The 22,578-nt window shown below is 42.8% G+C and overlaps 1 protein-coding gene across 1 annotated transcript; it reads right to left on the bottom strand.

Annotated features, from left to right (window-relative positions):
* Positions 1-37: 37 nt before the first annotated feature.
* On the bottom strand, positions 38-12,775 carry SLC3A1 (solute carrier family 3 member 1). Its single transcript, XM_054279571.1, has 10 exons — positions 12,144-12,775; positions 11,265-11,444; positions 10,210-10,364; positions 9,042-9,167; positions 6,940-7,059; positions 6,151-6,275; positions 4,820-5,018; positions 3,914-4,060; positions 1,745-1,861; positions 38-941 (listed from the first exon to the last, which is right to left on the bottom strand). Exons 1-10 carry the CDS (start codon positions 12,538-12,540, stop codon positions 501-503), a joined length of 2,007 nt encoding a protein of 668 aa, XP_054135546.1. The 5' UTR covers positions 12,541-12,775; the 3' UTR covers positions 38-500.
* Positions 12,776-22,578: the final 9,803 nt, after the last annotated feature.

Raw genomic sequence — 22,578 nt, 5'->3', positions numbered from 1 at the left:
ATAATCAGAGTTACTAGATTTGAGAGAAGAGGTGAAACATCACAACAATATACACCAGTCCTGCTTGTGTTCCCCTGTTTTAGGGGGATATAGGGCTATCCCTTTGGAATAATTTTTACAAATCTGCAGACTTCTAAAAAGTTACAGTGAACTGCCAGAGGCTTGGGATTCCACAGGAGCACTTGGACACCAGCAACCTTCAGGGTCAGCAGGCAGAAAGCAGCTATTCTCTCTCCTCCCAAAAATACATGCTTAAACAGGACAGTTTTTAGAACAGGTTTACTTTTCCTCTCCACACATCCTAAGGGGGAGTTGATACCATTATTTTTCCTTTTCATCACAAATACAGATACAAGACAATTATGTATCTGATTTTCAGGACATTTATTTTGTATACAAATAACATTCTAAAAGCTGAAGAAAATGGAGCATTTTTAGCATTTCCCTGAAGCTAATATCTTCTAAATTAATATGAAAGCACAGGTATTCTACTCCTCTACTTAACAGTTCACATAGAGTAAATTGAGGGCCTTGGAATAACAAGCTTTTTCTGCCACAAAACACTTCCCTTGAAAAGCTTCCATAGTATGAACAGGCTTTGCTGTTTTATATTGTAGGACGAGGCCTTCTCCCATTTCAGTTTTAATTAGTTTGGTATTGACCACTTTGCCAGCATTGCTAAAATGAGTACTGAGTCTCACTACAGCTTCAGAGGGAAGGTTAGGGACTCTGGCCTGCAGGTCTGTTGTTGCCTCCTGGCCGAAGTTGAGCACCATCATGAAGACTCTGTCCATCCCATCCAGCTCCCTGACATACACGAACACGTCACTGTCATTCCAGACGTGGCACATCCACCCTCGGTTCATGGGCAGCTCCTCGTTCCGCAGCAGAGTCAGCGCTCTGTACAAACCCAGGCTTGAGTTGGGCCAGGCGCTCTGCATCTGCAAGAGTCAGCACCAGAGGGTCAGCTCTTGGTCTGAGGGAGGAAACACAGCTCCCTTCTCACACCCACCCAGGCTGCTGGGAACTCCGTGCTGACAATTACCCCTCTTCAAATCTGTCTGCAAATGCCACTGAAAATCTGCTTTTTCTGTGCACTTCGTGGCACGTGTGGAGTGGCAGTCACAGAGTTTATTAAGTGTAACATTTCCCCAGCACTAAAGCGATTGCTTCCTCCCCCAGCTTCCTTTCAGTACTCTTGATTCAGGAGAAAGCCACAGCCATTCAGAGCTTGACACTGAATCTTTTTCATTGAGTCCAGTCTACTGCAGTCACTGGGTTTATTTCACATTTTCTATTTCTGCTATCGTAGATTTTTTTTCTGCCTTCAATTTTGGGCAGCACTGGAGGTCAGCAAAATCTGTTTGATTCACTGCTCTACTTACGTTAGAGTCAGTCTATGTCAAGTTCTTGTTACAAAACCAGTGCTTTCTATAGCAGTAGAAATGGGGGAAAAGAGACCAGTTTTCAATTTAATATCAAAAGGATTAAAAGGATGTTAAAGAGCCAAATTGCAACATCAACATCATAATTGTAGTTACTCTGCTTAAATGAATATAGATGAAGTAGGCTCCTTGTTGTGCAAGGATTTCCTTTTCTAATAAAACTTGTGAGGATTCAGTGCCTTTTTTTTGCCTTGAGTTTGTTCCTGCTACCAATGCTCGCTACTAAAAGGAAGCCAGAGCAAAATAGATACATTAAAATATTTTGAGACCATTAGTTTGTTACACATGTAGGTACCTACCTCCACATTTACACTTTGGTAGTCAGAGTTAACAGGTAACCAGCTGCTGTTGCCTTCAGTAAAGCCAGCATTAGCTTTTCCATCCCACTGCATGGGGGATTTCTCTGGGAGGGTTGCCTAGAAAATAGAAGTGGTGATTGGCATATTAAAAATTATTCTTTGAATAGCATGTTCTCACCTCTCCCAAATTATCTCCCTTTCAGTATTGCTTTCTTTGGTTTAAGTTAAAAATAATGAGGATGTAATTGTGGTCCAAATCTATGGAGAAAATGAACCAAGACAGTTCCTGAAATGGAAGGGAGGGGATCATCTCAGATACAGCATTGCTGGGTAAAATGTGGAATTCCCAAATGACTCTTACTAGAGTTGTCATCCTTTGCAACAGATGGTTGGATAAAAGTTTACTGATGGCAGCCAAGATATTCTGATAAATATCTAGACATGCAGAGAGTGAATATGTGAGGTAATGAGTCCTTAGAAGAGATGTCATTAAAATAACAGTAAACAACAAGTAATTGCTGTTCAGTGTCTGTTATTTTCTAAGTATTGCACTTTTCACCCCAGAACTCTTCAAGCTTACATTTGCAAGGGGTACAATTTTGACAGGACTGTTTGTGTTAGAAAGGTAAAATTATTATTTCCAAGTGCAAAACTATTGAAAACTGGCTTTTAGCTGATTAAAAAGTGTTGATGTAGAAAAAGTCTGAAGTTCTCATTTTGAAGAATTCAGAAAAATTCTGAAAAAGCTTCCTCATTGTTACTGAAGAGCTGCCAAAAGATCTGACACTTAAATTTAATGATATAAGAGGGCATAAAATATTTTGCACATACTTTGAGTGTTTGTTTTCCATGAAAACTGTTTTTCATATAAAGGACACTTTTCAATACAATCTGTCAGAGCAGCAGCCTAACAAAAGAAATTGTCACTTTGCTTTGTGACATTATAAATAATGGGTTTCTCCTTTTTAGCATATTCTGAAAAGCAGGGAAAAAAAATCCTAAGTTTTCAACACTGGTAACACTGCCTCTCATCTTTACCTCTTTCAGTGTCTCCTGAAGTGTTTGAAGTGCTGGGACTAAAGCCTGTATAATCCTGAGCAAATACTCTCCATTTTCCTAAGACACCCATTAATCAGGGAGCCTTCCTCTCCAGCCTGAGTGAAGGGTGGGTTTGCATTTGTTCCAAAGCCCTGAGCCACAGGGTAGCCACTAAAAGAGAGTGAACCCTGAGGAGCTCAGGGTGAGCCACTTTTCTTAAGAGAATCACTCTGTCAGCAGTAATCAGCAGCAGCAAGAAAATGCAGAAGATGCTTTGACCTGGGGTTTTCTCAGAGGAAATGGTTTCCTTTTAAATCAGAGAATCACTTCCCCATATCTGAATCAGACAAATCTGGAGAGGATCCTGTGCTTTAAGTACCTCTGTCCCTTTGATACAAAGCTAGCCAATGCCATGTCTAACACTGCCAGCAGCTGCCTCATTCCCTAACAGGCTTTCCACAGGAAAAGCAGCATCTGCCATAGGACCATGTTCTCATGGTGCTCAAATACAGCCAGGAGAGGCAGAGATGAGCTGCTCCCTTTTGGGACAGACTATGCATGATGACCAAAAGCCACTTCTGCCTGCCACCAGGCAACCTTCCCTTCGTGCAGATCCCTTTTTCTGAGTTTGGGCACACTCATGACAGCCGTGGCTGGGACAGAATCAGAACCCTGATTTCCCTTAAATAACAGCCAGGAAATAATGGACTCTGGCATGATGATGATGATGAAGGCACTTCCACGGGAGGAAGGAGACAGCTCAGTTATTTTCCCTCATGTGTCTGCAGTGCCTCTCCTACGCCCTGGCTGGGCCCAGAGCTGGCACGTGCTGTCCCTTCTGCTGAAGCACCACTGCTGGAAACCATGCAAGACTGATCCGGAGCAAGACGGAAATCAGCATCCATAACTGAAGCCTACCAGTTCAGACACACATCCAGGCCTTGGTTCTGGTCTCTGGCCTGGCCATTTCCACATGCTGTACAGAGGTTTGCCATGAGGAACATGAAAAACCTTTTAAGCAGTGAGAATGACTGGGTTTGGTTAGCAAAACAAAAGTTCTTGTGTTTTTGAGTGTTCTGTTACTTGGAACTAAACAGCAACAGGACCAGAGTTAACATGCTCTTCACTTACATTTTCTGATGCAATGTTCTGCATGCCTATCTCTTCACCATAGTAAGTTACAGCAGTGCCAGGGAGGGTTAAAAGCAGCATGTTCATGACATTGATGTACTCCTTCCCAATCCGAGTTGAAATCCGAGCAGCATTAGGACTTCCAACCTGAAGAAAATGTCATTCTGTTAAACACAGATTACAAAATTTCATGCATATGTGAAATTGATTAACTAATTTAACAAGGTAGTAAATGTTTTGGGGTTTTTTCTTTCCCTTCCAGGGCTGTGAGGTACCTTGATGCCATTATAAACTTCTGTTCCAAAAAATTTAATACACAGAAGTCCTGCCAGCAGCACATGAGGCAGAAGTGAGGAATAGATAACAAATAACAACTGCTTGTTGTCCCTGCTTACAGTTCTCTGCTATTTTCTCTGCTGTGTGAGGACTGCTCTGCTTGCTTTGAAAAGATCCTTTGCACATTCCAAACATGCTTCCTAGGAAAAAGAGGAGCAATGTTTTAAGTTAACTGCTCTCCAAAGCCCGCTCCTCTCTGCCCTGGCCCCGGGCGGGTTCCAGAATCCATTGCAGTGAGTCAGTTTATGGTCAAGATAATGATCCCAATTCCATTTTCACTGGTGGTTTAGCCATTGGAGACACTGAGGGAGAGGCATGATCATAAATTCCCTTCTGTCATCCTTGCAAGGGGAGTGGAACTGTTACTGAAGGGCAGCAGAGCTGGACAGTGCCAAGCACTCCAACTACAGAGCTGAGAGTTTTCACAAGCTCAGCCACGGGCCCAGGCTGCTGATCCCACTGAAATCAGAGTGAGTGTGTGTGTGTGTGTGTGTGTGTGTGTGTGTGTGTGTGGTTTCTGTCCCCTACAGGAACAAGCCCTTCCTCTGAGAGTTGGTCTAGAAATCTTACTGCCCAGTTTGGCCATTTTCCTGCAGGCATGTTTTGCATCCACGAGTTGACAGCTTCAGAAACACTGTTGCCTGATAGATTTTTCATGTTAATTAGGTTGAAATTGAAGGGAAAATCTGCTTCTTGGATAAAAGTCGTTCCATAATACATCATTGTTGCTTCAATATCTTCCTTTTCATCATCATCAGAACCCATAAATCTACAAAGAAGTACACAAATAGCTTTTTTGGTTACACAGAACACAATAAAGCTAGAAATGGTTGGACACAGAGCATTAAGAATTATGGTCACTTCCCTCTCCCCATCAAAAAAAGATTAAAATGGTAAGGTAGACAAGGAATCAAGGAGCAGTACTCCTGGGAAATTGCTGGAGAAAAATCTACAGGAGTCAACACAAGGCTGAAGTATCTGACTGAGGTTTTATCTTTCTGAATCCATGTCCACACACTCCATTCCAGCAATTTCCATGCTTTCCTTCAGAGCAGAGGACCTGGGGGTCCCTCAAGCTGCCGGTGAGCCGTCAGTGTGCCCCTGCAGGCAGCTCAGGGCAGCCTGGGCTGCATTTGGGGAGTGCTGCCACAAGTGAGGGCAGAAATCCTTCCCTCAGTCTGCCACAAGGGCCATTAGGGACTGAAACATCTCCCCCAGGAGCAAAGGCTGCAGGTGGGGCTGTTTAGCCCGGAGAAGGGAAGCCTCAGGTGGATCTCATCCATGTACTGAAGGGAGGGTGCAGAGGTGACAGAGCCAGGCTCTTTTCAGGGGTGCCCAGAGCCAGGGCCACAGGCAATGGGCACAAACTGAAACACAGGACAGGTGTTTCCCTGGGAACATCAGGAAACTCCCACCAGTCAGGGTGGCTGAGCCCTGGCACTGGCTTTTCAGGGAGGTTGTAGAGTCTCCATTACTGGAAATGTTCAAAAGCCATCTGGACAAGTTCCTGGGCTCCAGGTGGCCCTAAAAAGCAGGGGGTTTTGACCAGAGAACCTCAGGAGGTCCTTTCCAAATTCAACCTTTCTGTGATTTTAACACTCTCTGACTGTGTGTCTCACTTGAACTGCACCATTAAAACTAAAGAATAAATCAGTCACAGGGTTGATAAATTAGTACTTCTGATTAAAATGTTTTCTTTTTCTGCTCTACCCTTACACAGTCCACAGATGGAGCAGAGCTAACAGAGCCAATTCCTTTCTGCATACACTGGGGAAGGGACAGTACAGCCTCTGCACTGGAGGATTTGCATTTCTGTGGCATATTATGTTAGTAAAAGAACATTTTCTTGCTAGCAAGAGGGAGATGAATATTAGAAAGGACTGGCCAGCTGTGCTGGTTACCTATATCTGCCAGGCTCTCTGCTGAACTCATCCATGGTGTGACGGAAGCTGCGGACGATGTCGTGCAAACCAACTTGGGTGGTGGTGTAGTCATGGTAGAGCTGGGAATAGGCTGTGATACTCTCCTGAAAGCAGGGTAGAGTACTTCACATTAGTTCACCAATGTTCTAGGTTTCACAATTCTCCAAATTCTCCCCATTCTTTCCTGAGGCAGTGCACCAGTTAATGAATTTTTACTGAAATGAGTTCAGCATGCTAACACCAACAGCACAGAGCTGAGGACTGATAATTCTGGATCCCATCCTTCAGCAGGGAAAGCCCAGCCACAGCACTAACCAACAGAGCCCATCTGGAGCAGTGGGCACAGCATGAGCTGTGGCCTCAGACCAGGCTGCAAAGATGGGCAGTAACACAACATCACCACCTTGGAGCTGGCCAGCTGCCTGTGACCCCCAGCTCCACAGAAGTCTCTTAGTGCTGGCACTACCTGGCAACATCACCAAGTTCACTATCAGAGCAAAAGCAAGTGACATAAACAACAGTGAATGTGTTTAATCACCTCCCATTGTGCCATATGGCCTATACCAGAGGTTTTTAGTTATGCTCCCGTTCTTACTGGGGCTCCCTGGTGGTGAGTGCTCTTTGTGCAGAGTGCCCGGGACCCACCCACCTCCCAAGGCTGACCTGATTTTCCTACAGCCACAGTTAAGACCCAAGAGAGTCAAAGCAGGCACTCTTGCCTCCACAGGAAAAGCAGGAAAGAAAGCAAAGACACAACATAAACATTACTCCATTCTGAGACTTGTTCACTGGAGGCTCATCCCGGAGATGTGTTGCTTCTAAGAGAAATTTAACAGTGCCAAAACTAAGTCCATCAACTCCTTTGCCAAGCCAAAATTTGATAATGTCCTAGATAAAAGCAAAAATTGAAAAGTCTGAGTAAGCCCACTCCATTTAAAATAGTGTACTCTTAAAAAGAAAACTAAACTTGGAAGGAGGTGTTAATACATAACAATTCATTTTTTGATTTGTACTTCGAATTTTTCTAGAAGCTAAAGTGAATCCTGTTGATCTAAGGTGAAATTAATAGCTAAATAAAATATGTCTTACTATTTCATTCATAAAAAAAAAAAAAAAAAAAAAAAAAAAAAAAAAGACTGGTCTCTAACTTCTCCCATAATTCAGGAGACCAAAGCCAGGGCATGGCTCACTAAAAGCAGTTTCTAATCTCATCCCTCAACACAACTGGGCTCATGCTAAGTGATGCTGTTGATGAACACTCATGCCATGGCTGCACACAATTAGAACACATTGATTCAAATATGCAGGAATATGTTGCTCTGCACAGAACTTGTGCCACCAGTTTTCTTTTACACAATAGAGTTCTTAAAACATTTGTTCTCTCTTATTTGACTGATGTAATTTTTAAAAATTTTTTCAGACTTATTTGTTGATTCGCAAGAATATAAGAAATTATTATCCAACAATTACAAATGCTATTGATTTGAAATTTCACTATCAAATTCCAATGTTAGTCACTACTAATAAAATTATATCCTACTTCACTAATTATATTACTACAGTTTTAATTGCCCTAGTTTTAACAAAAAACTCCAAAGTTCAGTCCCTCTTGAGTGGTTTCTGCAAAGTCCTTTAGTTGTGATATTTGTCTTCATCAGAGGAAAAAACATTTTATATATATTTTTTTAAAAAGTCTATTGACTTGCCTTTTTTAAACATATGAAGTACACTTGTCTGAACAGGCTGGAGTAGAAGCAGTGCACACTCAAGCTGTACAGATTTTTGTTTGGCAAATAAGGACTTCCTCACTGAGCTGCACTTTATCATAGCACCATTCTGAAAGCAGCAGCTCTCAATACAGTGTCTGTCCAATACCAAACCTACCCAAAAATGTTCATGCCTATACCTGTGCTCAGCACAAAAGCAAACCCGGGTATCAGCACTGCAAACATCAAGCACTGATGTGTCTCTCACTGGCACCAATCTGCATCTATTTACACATGAGAGCCACAACGTGCTGGTTGCCCAGTTTGGCTGTTCTTGGGTGCCCTTGTGCTGCTGAACCAAAGAGTTGAGTTTCTCTGCAGAAGTCCATTTGCATCCTGCTCAGTCCTCCTAACCTTCTGGAACAGGATTTAGAATTAAAACACTAGACAAAAATTATTCTTTAACATGACACTCATACACATTTACCAAAGCTTGGTGTTACCAGGACAAACTTCCCAGCTTTCAAGTATTCTTTTTTTTCATAGGAAATGCTGGAGTTTCAGTAGTTCTCATTGTGTGCCTGAGTTAAAAGGTGTGACCAGAAGCGTTTTGTCTCTTCGAGCTCGCCAGTACCCTCGTGGTGAGGGGAGAGGCCAGCAGAGACCATCCCAGGAGGACCGGGCAGCAACAGAGCAAAGTGGCAAACGCATACAGATTCAATTAAACACATGAAGTGGCTGTACTACCTGCTGAGGGATAACTTAGAGAAAGGGGAAAAAGAAGCAGCAGCTGTCCTGCTCCCCATATTCAGGCCTATATCCCCATATTTTAATGAGTTCCACATTGTCAGCTAGGAAACAGTGCAGACAGGAATGAGATTCCATCGGAGCAGCACCATCACCACCACTCTCACTGGGAAAACACTCATTTTCCCCCTGGAAAGTCATCAGACACGTGGACAGATCGAAACTCGCTATCTCCCCCTTATCAACAAGCCCAGGCATTCCTTGTAATTCAAATCAACATCTCTCTGCTAAACAAGGCGCCATCCCTCCATTTGACCGGCTAATTAACAACTCTTTGTATCAACAGAGATAAAAAACTTCCCTGCACTTGCAAGAGCTGCTCTGGGTGGGCTCAGCACCTGGGGGTTCCACACTTACATGGATTTCCTGCTGGACAGCAGCGTTGCGAAAATTTAAGTCTGGCTGCTCCTTCCCAAACTGATGGAAATAGCATTGCTTTCTCACGTCGTCAAACTCCCAGCTGGAATTCCCAAAGACACTCACCTGCTCAGCCAAGGGAGAGACACAATCAGAACTACTAACTTAACAAATATTTCCTCCTGTGCATCCATTAAAATGTGGGGCATTGCAAGCACAAAATAAAGCACAAAATGCCTAACCAGTGGACCACATTTTGAACGGATTTTGGTAGTTATGATTTTCATTTCTTTTTGCCACACAGCTGCTCTCCCTTTAGTTGTGCTTTACCACACCTATTTCTTGTTCAGTATTGTAGATTTTGAAAATTTTTTATTAAGTTAACTTTCATTGGGAAATATCTGGAATAGAGGGGAAAACATGTGTGGGAACATTTATTTTGGAATTACTTCTCCTAAAACTTATTTAAAATAGCTTTGGTTAACTTAGAGCTTTCTACAATTTAGTATTATCCCTTTGAAGGGTCAACAACAGTCAGCAAGTTAAAAATGTTAAACTTTATCACCATCTCTCTAATAAAAGATTCCAAAAGCTAAGATAGTTCTTAAGACTCTTAAATTTAAAGAGAAATTATACAAATTGGTACAAAGTAGTAATTCCACCTGGAGTTTTTAGAATATACAAGTTCCTAATCATGCACCCACTGGTTCTAATCTAAAATAAATCTATTTGAAATAGGCAATGCACTTTCTGGCCTGAGCACTTTCCAGAAAAAAGGACAAATGCCAAGACCACATTGTTTTGTTGCAACCAACTATGACTTCAGAATACCTGACACAGTTTCTAGAACAGAATGCCCATACACAGAAGGAACAACTTGTGCCCAACCATTTTTTTGTGTGTGTGTATGTGTTTGTTTAATGAACGAAGATTTAACACTGAAGTGAAGAAACAAAAGTAATTTTTAAAATTTCACTTTAAGTAAGAACTTTCCAAGTGATCTCCCAACCTGGTTTTAATCTTAATCCGCACTAACTCATGTGTAACATCAGTTTGTGCCTCTCACCAGTCACTTATAACCCTGTGTACACCAGGAGAACCATGTTACAGCCGATTCTGCCCTGTGGCACGCAGCTTGGGGTGTGTGTGTGTCCCTTCCCGTGTTTACCCAGTTGTTGGGAGGGATGACTGAGCCAGCAGCCTGCCTGCAGTCCTGCCAGATGTAGTAGTCCGTGTACTTCCCTGTCCGATTGCGGCTCAGCTGAAACCACCGGTGCTTGTCACTGGTGTGGTTTGGTATTAAATCCATTATCACCTTTAGCCCTTAAAAATAAAAACAAAAACATAAAAAACCCCAGCAACCCTCCCTCTGCACTACAACGTTACATTTAGCCTTTTAAGACAATATTCATATTTTTTCCAAATGCGGTGTCAGAGGCATTTGGGCTTCTTCCATGCCAGAGCTCTGGTGAAGGAGAGGGGAACAAAAACCCCACAAAAAGTCCCAGACTACCAAAACAGCTGGACCTGACTGGTGTTTGCAAGTAGCTAGAACACAGCTTGTGAGGGAAAGAAGAGTGGAGAGAACAATCAAAACAGATTTCTGCTGTTATGAACCACTTTCACTAACTCTGACTTCAACATCTGTCCTGCACCTCCCAGGTGAGAAAGGCACTTCACCAGCCTAGCATCAATGATCACACTTTCTTCATCACCCTTCCGAAAGAACAGATATTTTATTGAAACCTCAAATATTTTCAGACTTGCAAACAATTTTCTGTTTGGCTCAGCAGCTGTAAGAAGGAACACCTGATCAAACATTTGGTCTGAGGCACAAAGCACCAAAGCAAGGATGCGAGGGCAGGAAAGAAGCGTGTGTTCCCTCATGTTCAGTCAGACAGAACTGCACCTCAGCTTGATCCCAGCCCTCCAGTGCCCATAAGCCAGGCCTCAGGGAGTATGGATGGCACAAGCATCCTCCTTGCAGAGGACAGGCAGCCCCTGTGCTGCTGCTGTAGCTCCCTGTGCCCTCTGTCCTGCTTTCAGCCCTGCCCCAGAGCCAAGGGGCAGGAGAAGGCAGTCACGGAGCTCACGTGGCTGTGGAGCCGCCTTGTACCCTCTGCTGGCACCTCCATCTGCTCCTGATTAATGCCACCACCAAGGGACTGTCCCTATAAGGTCCATCTTTTTAACAGAGTTACTTTGCTTGGAGGTGCAGCTTACCTTTGTCATGTATGGCTGCAATCAAATTCTCAAAATCTGTCATTGATCCAAAAATGGGATCAATGTCATAGAAGTCTTCAGCTCCATATCCAAGGTCTTTTAAAGGGGACTTAAAGAAAGAGGTGATCCAGATGTTTTTTATATTCAAATATGTAATATGGTCCAGTTTTTCTTGGATACCTATTTAAAAAGAAAAGGACATCATCTATTCAGAAAAAGAACAAAATACTTCTTTTGTACTCTGGTCCCTTTATCTTCCTGACATGTTACTGTGGTATGCAGCTACAGGAACAGTTTCTGCCCTTCACCTGCCAGTACTGCAGTGTGGCTCTCACTTCTTGTTTAGAAATGCATTGTCCATTTTGGTGCTGAGTTTTCCCTTCCTGCAGGGCAGTCTCAGCTCAGCTACTGATAAGTGCCATTGCTTCCTTGCTACCAGGTGCCCCATCTCCACGCATTTTTACCAGCTGATAACACCTAGAGCATGAAGGAAACAAGAAGTAACACATCTTTCTCCTCTCTTTGTCAGTTTTAGTTTCCCTTAGGAGGAGCAGCCAGCAAACAGGACCAGGTGCTAAGCACCATTCATCCTCCTGATTTTGTGGAGGTGTCTGACTCTGGTAGCAGCTGTGCTGCTGCTTGCTCTCAGCACCATATCTCAACTTCCTTTCTAATTCTACACTTAGACTCTACTTGAGCAAACAGCTCCTGGATTTATTCACAGCAATGTGAATTGCTATTAATGCTGCCTGACAACTTCTCTTACTTCTCTCCATTAAGGTGGCTTTGTCCATCGGACTCTACTTTTCCACTGGTTTTCCTTTTCATATAACACATACACACACAACTGTTACACAGCAAGAATGAAATCTGACCCACCTTTCAGATCCCCATTCCCATCCATGTTGCTGTCCCTGAAGGAGCGAGGATAGATCTGATAAATAGGGCTGGCCTGCCACCAGTCCAGGCACTTGGGAGAGAGAGCAATGATGGCAATTGTAGCACACACGAGCACAATGGCACCAGCAATCACCAGCCAGAAGAGGATCTCCCTGGTGACTCTGTAGCGGGCCTGGCTCGAGAACTGCAGCAAGACCTCCTTTGGCATCCCAGCATAAGGCTTCAGCACTGTCTCCTCCACAGCCACCGGCTCCACATCAACACTGCACGTCTTTGGCATTTCTTCTTGGCTACTGGTGGCCATCTCCTTGTCCTCAAAATCCTCATTTTGAACAAATCCATTGTTCTGCACGCCTCCCTTCTCACTCAGCTCCATAGGTAAGCTCCTAGCTTCCACCTCAGCTCTTCTGCTAGACAGCTCTTGTCCTGGAGACTCTGGCCACAGCACCTTTGTTCAGTGAAATGAGAAACAGTGCAATTAGCTATTCTGGGTTGATAAACAATCCTGACCAAGTGGTCAAAGTTCAAAAAGGGACAAAAAGGGCAAAGTGCTCACGATGTTCTGCATATTCGGCATCTTCAGCAAGATAACCAAGTGCTAGGAGAAAGGGCAGTCCCCCTGGGAAGTGAAGCCTATTGTTGGTACCAGCTGAGCACAGTCTCCAGCACACCACACTTCTCTTCCCTTTGACAGCAGGGGGAAATTCAGGTTTTACCAGTACCAGATCTAGTAAATATGCAGCTTTCCAGACTGGTCGTAGTCCCCCCTGCCTGAGGCAATCCGAATATGGATAGTTTAAACACAGACAGCAAGAGAATGAAGTGTTGGCAGCCACTGGCCCGAATGCAACAGCACAAGCTAAGCAGAAAAGAGTCAAAGGCTGGTTGTGCATCTTTTTCCCGGTTTAACTCAGCTGCCCCAGCCCACCCCCAAGCCTAAGCCCTACCAATGCTGTGGTACATACCGATCCTGCGACTCACAGCCGGTACGTGGGGTGGGTGCTACACCCAGAGCCAGCCCCGGGGCAGGACAGGAATGCTCTGCACAGGCACAAGCCAAACTCAAGAGAAACACCCACTGCCCACTATTAAAATCCATCCCTCCATTAAAAGAAAAAAAAAATTAAAAATTTTTTAAAAAGTAAAAAAGGGGGGAAAAAAATAAATGTGTATAAGAATCTTTCCCTTCTCCCTCTTTCCTCCCTTTTCTGCTACTCTAGGCAGGAAAAAGCACTGCCCAAAGTCTGCACAGACATGCACATCTGTAGACATCTTCGTGCCTTAAGCCCCAAATGCCTAAAGTCAACATCAAGATATCCCTTTCCATCAGTACCCCCTGCCCAGCATACCAAAGGACACACAAAGCAATACAGATTTGCCAAGGAGCTGCCTTATCACCTGTAAAACTCCTACCTCTGATCATAGGGTCAGGGTCCTAAGGAAACTTTTGGACAGTGCAGTGGAAACAAGGTTGGGTTGTGACTCAAAAGCGTTTATTATGTTTGCCTCAAGCCACAAAAGAAGTTTATAAACTACAGACTGCAAACAGTCCAGTATGCAGTATTCAAATTACTCAGAAAAGTGTTATTTCTTCAGTAGCTGAGCTAAGAACAGGTATTTGATGCTGACAGATTTAATCCTTCCTCTTCCTGGCAGCAGTACCTGGCAGTGTCAGGCAGCTGCGGAAGCATCTGAGATAACAGCTGCAATGCCAGTGCCTGTAATTCAGTAGTGCCAGAAGATCCAGAAGTGGGAAATTATTTGACACCAGTTCACTCCCATTTAATGACTCTACAGTCCTAACATCATCATATCAGTAAGCTGTAAAAGTTTCCAGAGAGGCACTGTGCACTCAAGGCATACACTTGTATTTAATACAATGCCAGTGACTCCTCACTCCATTTCAATTGTTTAATTTCAGTGTCTTAACTTGTAATGAAAGTAGAAAATGTGCAAATGCAGAAATTTTTTTTGACTGCATGAAATACGCCTCAAGACCAGGTACTCCCCAGCTTGCTTTCCCCCCCCCCCCAAACTCAGAGGTTTCAAAGCCTAAGTATCTTCCTGCATACACAGAAGCTCCCTCAGTCACCCAAGCACAGCAAAGCAAGTCAGAGGCAAGAGTAAATGATGGCCAAAACACAGACATCTGCCACAGATGCACGGGTCTCATAAGCCAAGGAGACTCAGGACAGTCAGGTGGAGAGTGTTACACCCACCAGTCCTGCTGGAATCAAAAGGAGGAAACTAGCTCCAAGTATTTCAGCTCCATCAGTATGCCAGTAAACTCTCTGATGACTATTGCCTGCATGGACAAGTTTATTTGATCTAAGGACACAGCCAGCTTACCCTTGACACACATACTTTTACAACTGCTAAAGGCCAATTTCGCATCTCCCTGGTCAGAAGCTGCCACTGCTCTCTGTGTGTGTGGCTGGGAATCCATTCCCTTCCCCTATTCGAGCATCTTGCGGGAGCAGCCTGCTTTGTGAATCCTGCTGTGCCAAAGCCGGGCCTTCAAAAGAGCCCCTCATGTCCTAATGTAATCCCCAAGTAACATTAAAGGCTTATTTATACCTTAAGTAGGGCAGACCGTGTCTTAATTGCCAAGCGTCTGGCTGAAAAGAGGAGGATTATAGTGCTCTGGTAGACAAATGCAGCAGGCAGGCGGGAGGCGGAGGCCATGGATAGATGAATCCAGATGAGTCCATGTGCGCCATGGCTGCTGGCTGCGGGGCACACAGAGCTCCGGCGACGCGATCACCGTGAGGGTGACAGAGAGCGTGAGCCACGCTGCAATGACCAAGTGGCAGAGCTGTGAGCACACAGTGTGTAGCGCCGGGCTGAGCGGGCTCACGGCGCCTCCGCGACAAGAGCTGAAGCCAAGCAGGTGCCAGCGGAACACAGGTACACTTAGGCTAGACACCCGGGCCTCAAATCCTAAAAATTCCTCTTGAAAGCTTGGACAAAATATACAGCCAAGGAGCTTAAAATAGGTCTGGATGATCAGCTACCACAGACCCAGGAGAACGAACACAAGAATCTGGGATTGTCTCCTGAATGATTTTCCTCACAGACTAAAAATAAAACCACACAGGTATTTTGTTGTTATTACAGACCTATTTTTTTTCCTCTCCTCATCCTGAAGAGTTGCTTGCCTTAAAATTATTTGATAAAGGAATAACATAAACTTCATCTTAGAAAGGCAGATCACCAACAATTCCCACTGAGCTTTAACTTTTTCCTTTTAAAACATATTTTATGTATGCAGGCATTATGCATCTGGCTTGCTCTCAAGCAATTCTGAAATGGTTCCCTCCTGAGCTATTTTACAGTTTAGCAGGAGTAACTAGCCAGTGTAACTGTGTTAGCAGAATCCACTGAAAGGCATTAAGTAGTAAAGAAAACACTTCATATTCTGTGCCAGTTACTCTGTTTACCTCGGGGTTAGGTAGGGAAACAAAACCAATCTGTATGTGGGCAGTAATAGCTGCTATCTCCACACGGATTGCCATGGTTATTTCTGTAAGATGGAGGGGTTAATTTTCACAAGTATTTCTTATATATAATTATTTAGAAGCACTGACTGACTTAGTCATCTACTGTTTGATGCTCTACAAATGCCAAGTAGCTTGCCAGTTCCTCAATACCACACATATTACACCGAAAACCATGCTGCAGAGGGGTGATTATGCACCCTAACGTGCTACGTGTAGGAAGACATTTATTGTTAAAAAGTTCTCTTGCTTTATGCTTTTTCATTAAAAGGTTTGTTGCCACTGGAACTCTTCTGACATAATGCACTTTAAATATAACTTCATTATTTACAGAACCAGGGCCAGATTTACAGGCATGTAAAAAAGGCAGACACCTCAGCAGCAGCTTTACCTCAGCAGCTCCCACAAGACTGGTGGATAATCTGACCTTTAAAGCTACCTTTCACTCAGCACTAAGAAAATCCTCCCTTGACCTGGAGGGCAGCTGTCAAGAGAGAGAAGGTCTAGGGGAACAAGTTTCTGACACAGTATCTTTTACCAGGAGCATGTCTGAAGTTCCTGCCATCAGCCTCAAGTCCTGGGGGTGGGAAAACGTAATTGCACAGGACACCTGTGACAGGCTTTGGTGGAGGTTTTGTTACTTTTTTAATGCTCTTAGTCCACTATGGACAATGTGATTAAAGGTTCATGCCATTATAAATGCTGTAATTAGCTACTGCTTGGCTCAGGGGATATTTCAGGGGTAGGTTTCAGGGGAAGGAGGCACCCAGCCCCTGCCCCCCGTGGCTGATCTGCAGGGCTGGCCTCTCCCACTATTTTTAATGAAAACAATTAACCACTAATTCCTGCTGTTATCATAGCTGCAAGAACAAGAGCACGCAGCACTGACTCCTGGCTGCTTCCCCCCAGAGGGTCAAACACTGCATACAACCCACAGAAAAACAAACCCGAGGTTTGTTTCTTTTCCAGGACGATGCTCACTCACATAAACGGTGCACATTTCAATTTATACTCTTCTCTTTGTGGCATTCATCTGCCCCATTTCTGTCCTAGAGGATGACAACTTCCAAAGGATTTTCTTTTCCAACCTACTCCTCAAAACCTTTCCCAGCAAGAGACCCAGACCTTGCTCTTCCCCTTGCACGAGCTGGAGAGGTTCAGCATGGTACTAAATCATGGCAGACTGTTGAAGTTTGGATGGCTGTAACTCAAGAGTGACCTTGAGTTACTGAAACAGCCCTGAAGTGGGAGATCTGCAATACAGACAGCACAGCCAGGCAGCCCAACAGGAAGCCAAGGCAAAGCTCAGAAAGTAAAATGGCATCGCACTACATCATCACCACATCCATCCTTTGGGCTACCAAAAAGACAGCACCCCACAAGCTGCATCTGCCTTTGCCAGGGCTTATCTCTGAGAATAATTTAAATCCACTGAAAAGGAATCTGAGGAGCAGGTTTTGGTCTACTGAGCACAAAGCACTTCTTCTTGTGGAAGAATGAAGGATTTACTGGAAGGGGTTGTCAGGAACCAGCTGTCACTACATGAGCACACCTACTGCCACACTATACAAGATGCACAGCTTTTCACAGTGCCTCAGCTTCCCCACCTGCAGGAATTACACACACAGTATCACAGATATATTTGGTACTCCATATAAATTTACTCCTTTTCCCTTGTCTCTCTCAGTGCACCATGATAGGCCCTCCTGCAAACAATTTGCTTTTTCACAGGTATCAAATCAGTGGCAGGTATTCCATGATGAAATGTACTGAGGTTGTGCTCCTGTGAAATAATTTCCTCCTGGAATAACTCAGTTCATATCAAATATCTCCAGTCTGTACAGAAAGCTTCACTCTCCAGTACTGAATTGCACCCCAAGGTTCTTACAATGGCTGCTTCTGACCAACAGTTCATGGACTCCACATCAGCCCATTCACAGTCCAGCAGCAGTAATGGGTGTCAAAAACAGAGTGAGCACTGGAAGTGAAACCAAAGGACTGAACGCACACTTTCTGTAAAAAAGCCCCAAACCAACAAAAATCCTATTCTTCCATTCAGGACCTAGCACGCTGCACAGCAACAGCTGGCACATGCCAAGGTCTGTACTCAGGGAAGGGCTCTCTGACCAGTACAGACTAGACCTCTGTATCAAGGAAACATTCCACAACTACAAGAAGTATTTTCCAGATACACCACTCAGTGTGGACACAGGTAGCAGAACTTCACCTTAATTTCATATTCACCTTAACATGTAACAACTGAATGAAGACAATCTTTACTTCTGTAGTTGCAAGAACTGCTAAAACTCTTAAGTACTACCCTCACAAACACTGCCTAAAACAAGTTTTGTTTTGGAACCATCTGGCATTCAGGATCCAGCCATGTGGGTGAAAGCACTGCTTGGTGCAGGGTGAAGAAAGTATCACCTGCAGCAAATACCAGCCTTTCCATTTTGAACTTCATGAGTCCATGGAACTGTGTGGGCTCTTCAGTGCCAGATCTCACACTGCTTATCTGCACAAAATAGCTCCGGCACCTCACTTGTTTGTGCTGGTGAACCAGAGACAAACAACCCCACATCCTGCAAGCATTCACACAGTGCATTTAAGTGCCCACTCCATTCTCTCCACTCTAACAGAGAAGCAATTCAGCATCGCACACACCCAATCCCTCCTCCAAGAATAATCAAAGTACATTTCTGCTCTTCATTTCACATATATCATGGCAGTCTCTCACAGCTCTCATGCTGCTAGCTCTGCTATGCTCTTTGGGAGTCTGTTCTACCACGTACAGGGGAGCAGTGCAAACTGGTTTTATTCTGAGTGGATGCCCTGCTTGCATTTCAGAGACAGATCTTTCAAATATTTGAATACTGCAGGCTGAACTGGAAGACAGCTGTACAACATCTTCAAGTCAGTGATAACACAACACCCATTTGGTACATATTTTTCTCCTTTCCCTTCATTTAATACAAAGTCTTTTTATTTAATGCAGTTCAAAGCATAGGGGCTACTAAGATCATATGAGAAGTCACATCCATAGTCACAAAGCTATAACTTTGTTGGATTTTGCTGGATTTTGGTTTTTTTTTTTAGTTCACAGAAACAGCACTTGAAATATGGTAACAGCATGTAAAGAATTTGCTGCAATCAATTACTCCCATGCTCGGACCTCTGAGTTTTTTTAAATATTGAATGTGAAGTTTAATGCAGCAACTGTAATCTCTGAAGCAGCAGCATGGAGCTTCCAACATATTTTTAAGGTAAGGACAAATAGGAATGAAGACATGAATGTAAAATAGATGTCACCACTTTAAAACTTCACAGCCAGCGTAACGTAAAAAGTACCAAGAGACTGAGAAGTTCTTGTAAAGCACCACACTTCCAAACACCTTGACACTGTTTGTGTTGGCAGTGTATTTCCAAAAACTATCTCCTTCCAAAGTAAATGCAGATTTATTGGAGCTGGAAAAAAAATTTGGTTTAATTTCATACATTTTCTGCTCCCAGTGTTGAAATATTACTATTTAAAATACACTAGGAAAACATATCTGCTTTACATACCCAGGGCAAAATCCTTCCTATATCATTAAAATTAAAAGCATTTATAAAGATGACCATTGGATAGAGGATTAAAAAAAAACCCCTCATATCATGCAGCTTCCCCTAATAACAAGTTAAATAATGTAAATTATTTGAATATTAGGCAGGCATCCACCATTTTGCATCTGAATAACCTGCCAAACAAAATAAAAACAATATTCACAGAATGAATTTGATGGGAATGGTGTTAAGAAGCTTCCTTACAAAAATAATGGCAAATATATCTTCATTAATGCAATTTAAATATGCATTTTACTTCAAAGTTAAAATGCATTTACTTCAAACCTTCCAACTAACTTCTAAATGTAAGATATTCACTAATCTACATGTTCACTCTCCAAAGAAGTAGCTAAAATACTTCAGTATAGAATGGTGCGTTTTCACCATAGTTTCTCTTTTTGCACATTTTTTAAAAAGACAATTCAGGGGTTTTTTGAGAAAATGTAAGTCTTGCAAGGAATGTAACACACATACATATTTTTAGGTTCTCTTTTTAAGTCCTGGACACCAACTTCCAAGACTAGGGTATTTTCTCACAAGAGAGAATTTTCCTTCTATGAATTTCTGCCCAATTTATTTCACTTAAGCTTTGCAACTCTTCCAAAATGATAAAGGCAGAACACATTTGGTTATTTTCTGACAGAACCTTGCACGTAAGCTCTCTGAACAATGTTTGTTCCAAAATATCCCGTATCTACCAAACATATTCCAAAAGCCACCTGAAAAAGGCCAGAAAAATCACTAATTCTGTGTTTAAAGATTAGAGAAACTTCCAACATCACCATCACACTTCCAACATCATCATTCAGTGGTCTCATGAATCTCATTCCAGCTTTTTAAAGGTCAAGTCAGGGTCCTTACAACACTAAACAATACTCCACCATAGACTCAATCTTCCCACAACTCACCTTAGATTCCAGAAGTCTGAGAAAGCAGAAAACCAGAGTCAGAGTTACTTCTGAAGCAGACTTGTCACAACAGGAAGAATTATATCCAATGAGACTGTTTGAATTAGTTGCCTCAAGTCTTTAGTACGTGTATTCATTCCTACTACAGTGTTTTTCATCCTTTACTGGGAAGGATAATTGCTTTCAGAGAAAGATTACCCAACTGATGGAAAATGCCCATCCCCAGACCTGAACTCTTATCAGTCTTTGTTATGTTTAAAAGCAGGTGCTGATGCAATCATTAGTTGATGATTCAGCCATTAATCACAGCAACCACTGATCAGCATAGCATGGATTTTTCTCTGAAAATTCCCAGTCAAGCTGCACATAGACAAATAAGGAAATAAGGAAAGCCAACAATCAGAAGGAAGATATCAATAATCTCAGCCAGCATTGAAATCCAGACATCACAGCAAAGGAGAACTTTAAGATTTCTGAAGACAGAAATGTAAAGTCTTTGGGAGCACATGACCTTTGAGACATACAAAGAGCAAAGCACAGCAGCACTGGCGAAGGGACAGAGTGAATGATGGAAATGAGAGATGAGCACCAACAGTGAGCTGAACACAAACAGGAGGCACAGGCATGCTGAAATGCAAACATTGCTCATGTTTTGATCAACAGAGAAGCATCCAGGTACCAACATGAAACAGCACAAAACAAGCAGAGCTAAGTCAGGTCTGTACAGCAACAGTGCAAACAGAGACAGGACAAGTTCAGATTGGCACACAGAGAAAACAGGTCACAAAGATATGAGAGGTGGAGCCTGAGTTGCATAAATTGCATACTTACCTGGATTAGACAGCATAAATTCAGTGACTTTGGGTCCTTTCTTGTGGTTTTGTCAAATTGCCTTCATCTCTGGGACTTGCTTACCTGCACCAGTGCAGCTCCCTCCAACTTCATTTCCAGTTTAGAGCTAAAAAAGAACTATAAAGAGCCAAAAGCAACAAACCTTCAGACAATCCTCAAGCCAACAAACTGCAAATGTTTGCAAACTGCAAAAAAACTGAAAACTGCTTAGCATTATGGCCTTTTTTTTTTCCATTATAGCCTATACCTAATGACAGGCAGCATTGCTTTTAGCTTCATCTTCCAGAGAAAAAAGTTGCCTACTATAGTTTGGTACAATGCTGTAACTAATTTGGAGTTCCTATTGTTTTTGATTTCCACTCAAAGTGCCAAAGAAAAATGACTGGTTTTCTGGGGCTAATTTTACTATTTAAGATTTAAGCTAGTAATTATGGCTGATACAAAAGTTCAGAGATGAAGTGGCTGACTGAACTCCACTTTACATGATACCAAGAAACTACTTCACCACTAATAGCCAGCCTCATGTGCTAAAAGAATCAACAACTTAACAGTTTGTTTGGTTTTGTGGGTTTGGATTTTTTTGTTGCCGCTTTTGTGTTTTGGTTCGTTTTGTTTTAAACCACCCAAATAGCAAAATCAGCATCAGATTCACATTTAGGGCCATGAAAAATGTGGATATTTTGGCCAGGTCTTGCAAAGGTTTGCATGCACGTTCGAATAACCACATGAAGATCCAGCCTATTAAGAGGAGACTGTCATAGTCTCTAATATGAAACTTCTGAGGTCAGAGTGACATCATCTATATTTGCATCTACTTCATTACCCCTATTCCATTTAAGATGTTAATGAGGAGCAGTTAAAACAGATCTTTATTCTTCAGATTTGAGAACTGACATGGACTGCTTTGCCTCTGTTACAGGAAGTAATAAAAATAAAATCAAGCCGAATTTGATACAACAGAAAGACCCCAGGTGGAAGAGGTACTTCCCACTCTCAGTATCCTACATAACTATCTTTGTGTTAGTTACCAGGTGGCAGTAAAATCAAGACAATGTAATTTTAAAATGTTGACAAGCTATGGCAAATACAGGAACAAATTTCATCATTCATTCAGATTTCTCACACTAAGAATACAAAGTCAACAAGCAAAGTTTCTCCCAAGCTGCTATAATCTACACAGTATTTAGATTAAACTAAAAACATGACTAGGATTCATAACCAAGTGGATGCATGAATGGCAAGTAGTGATAATTTAGGGGGGAAAAAAGCTGTCTTGATTTACCTTTTGTTGCAGCTGTGCAAGCCATTATCCTCCTCTTTGAAAAACCTGTGTGTATGCTGCACTTCAATACAAGGAAGCATCAACCCTTGTACTTGAGGGAGATTATCCACTTAATGTAAAAAATCTACACAAAGAAGTGTTCATGGGACTGGAGCCCATGGAGTACCAGAAGTCTCACCAGTGGAACAAGGCATTAAAATTGTAGCTCATGAAGAAAGCATGCAGGGGTTAGGCTGTACAAGCAAATCCAACAATAACGTTCAAAGAAGTTA

The sequence above is a fragment of the Melozone crissalis genome, unplaced genomic scaffold (genome assembly GCF_028551555.1).
Source record: "Melozone crissalis strain CALT ecotype California unplaced genomic scaffold, PUWL_Pcris_2 ptg000027l_1, whole genome shotgun sequence".
Lineage (NCBI taxonomy): Eukaryota > Metazoa > Chordata > Aves > Passeriformes > Passerellidae > Melozone > Melozone crissalis.
The sequence above is the reverse complement of the archived record's forward strand: the minus strand, read 5'-3'. Positions and strand labels throughout refer to the sequence as shown.

Excerpts from the sequence above, each read along its gene's own strand:
- SLC3A1 (XM_054279571.1), bottom strand. The coding sequence starts at position 12,540 with ATGGAGCTGAGTGAGAAGGGAGGCGTGCAGAACAATGGATTTGTTCAA. Across the intron at positions 4,061-4,819 it reads GAAAATGGCCAAACTGGGCA|GTTGGAAGTCCTAATGCTGC; the intron begins GTAAGATTTCTA and ends CATTTTCTTCAG. Across the intron at positions 1,862-3,913 it reads AGAACATTGCATCAGAAAAT|GCAACCCTCCCAGAGAAATC; the intron begins GTAAGTGAAGAG and ends TCTATTTTCTAG.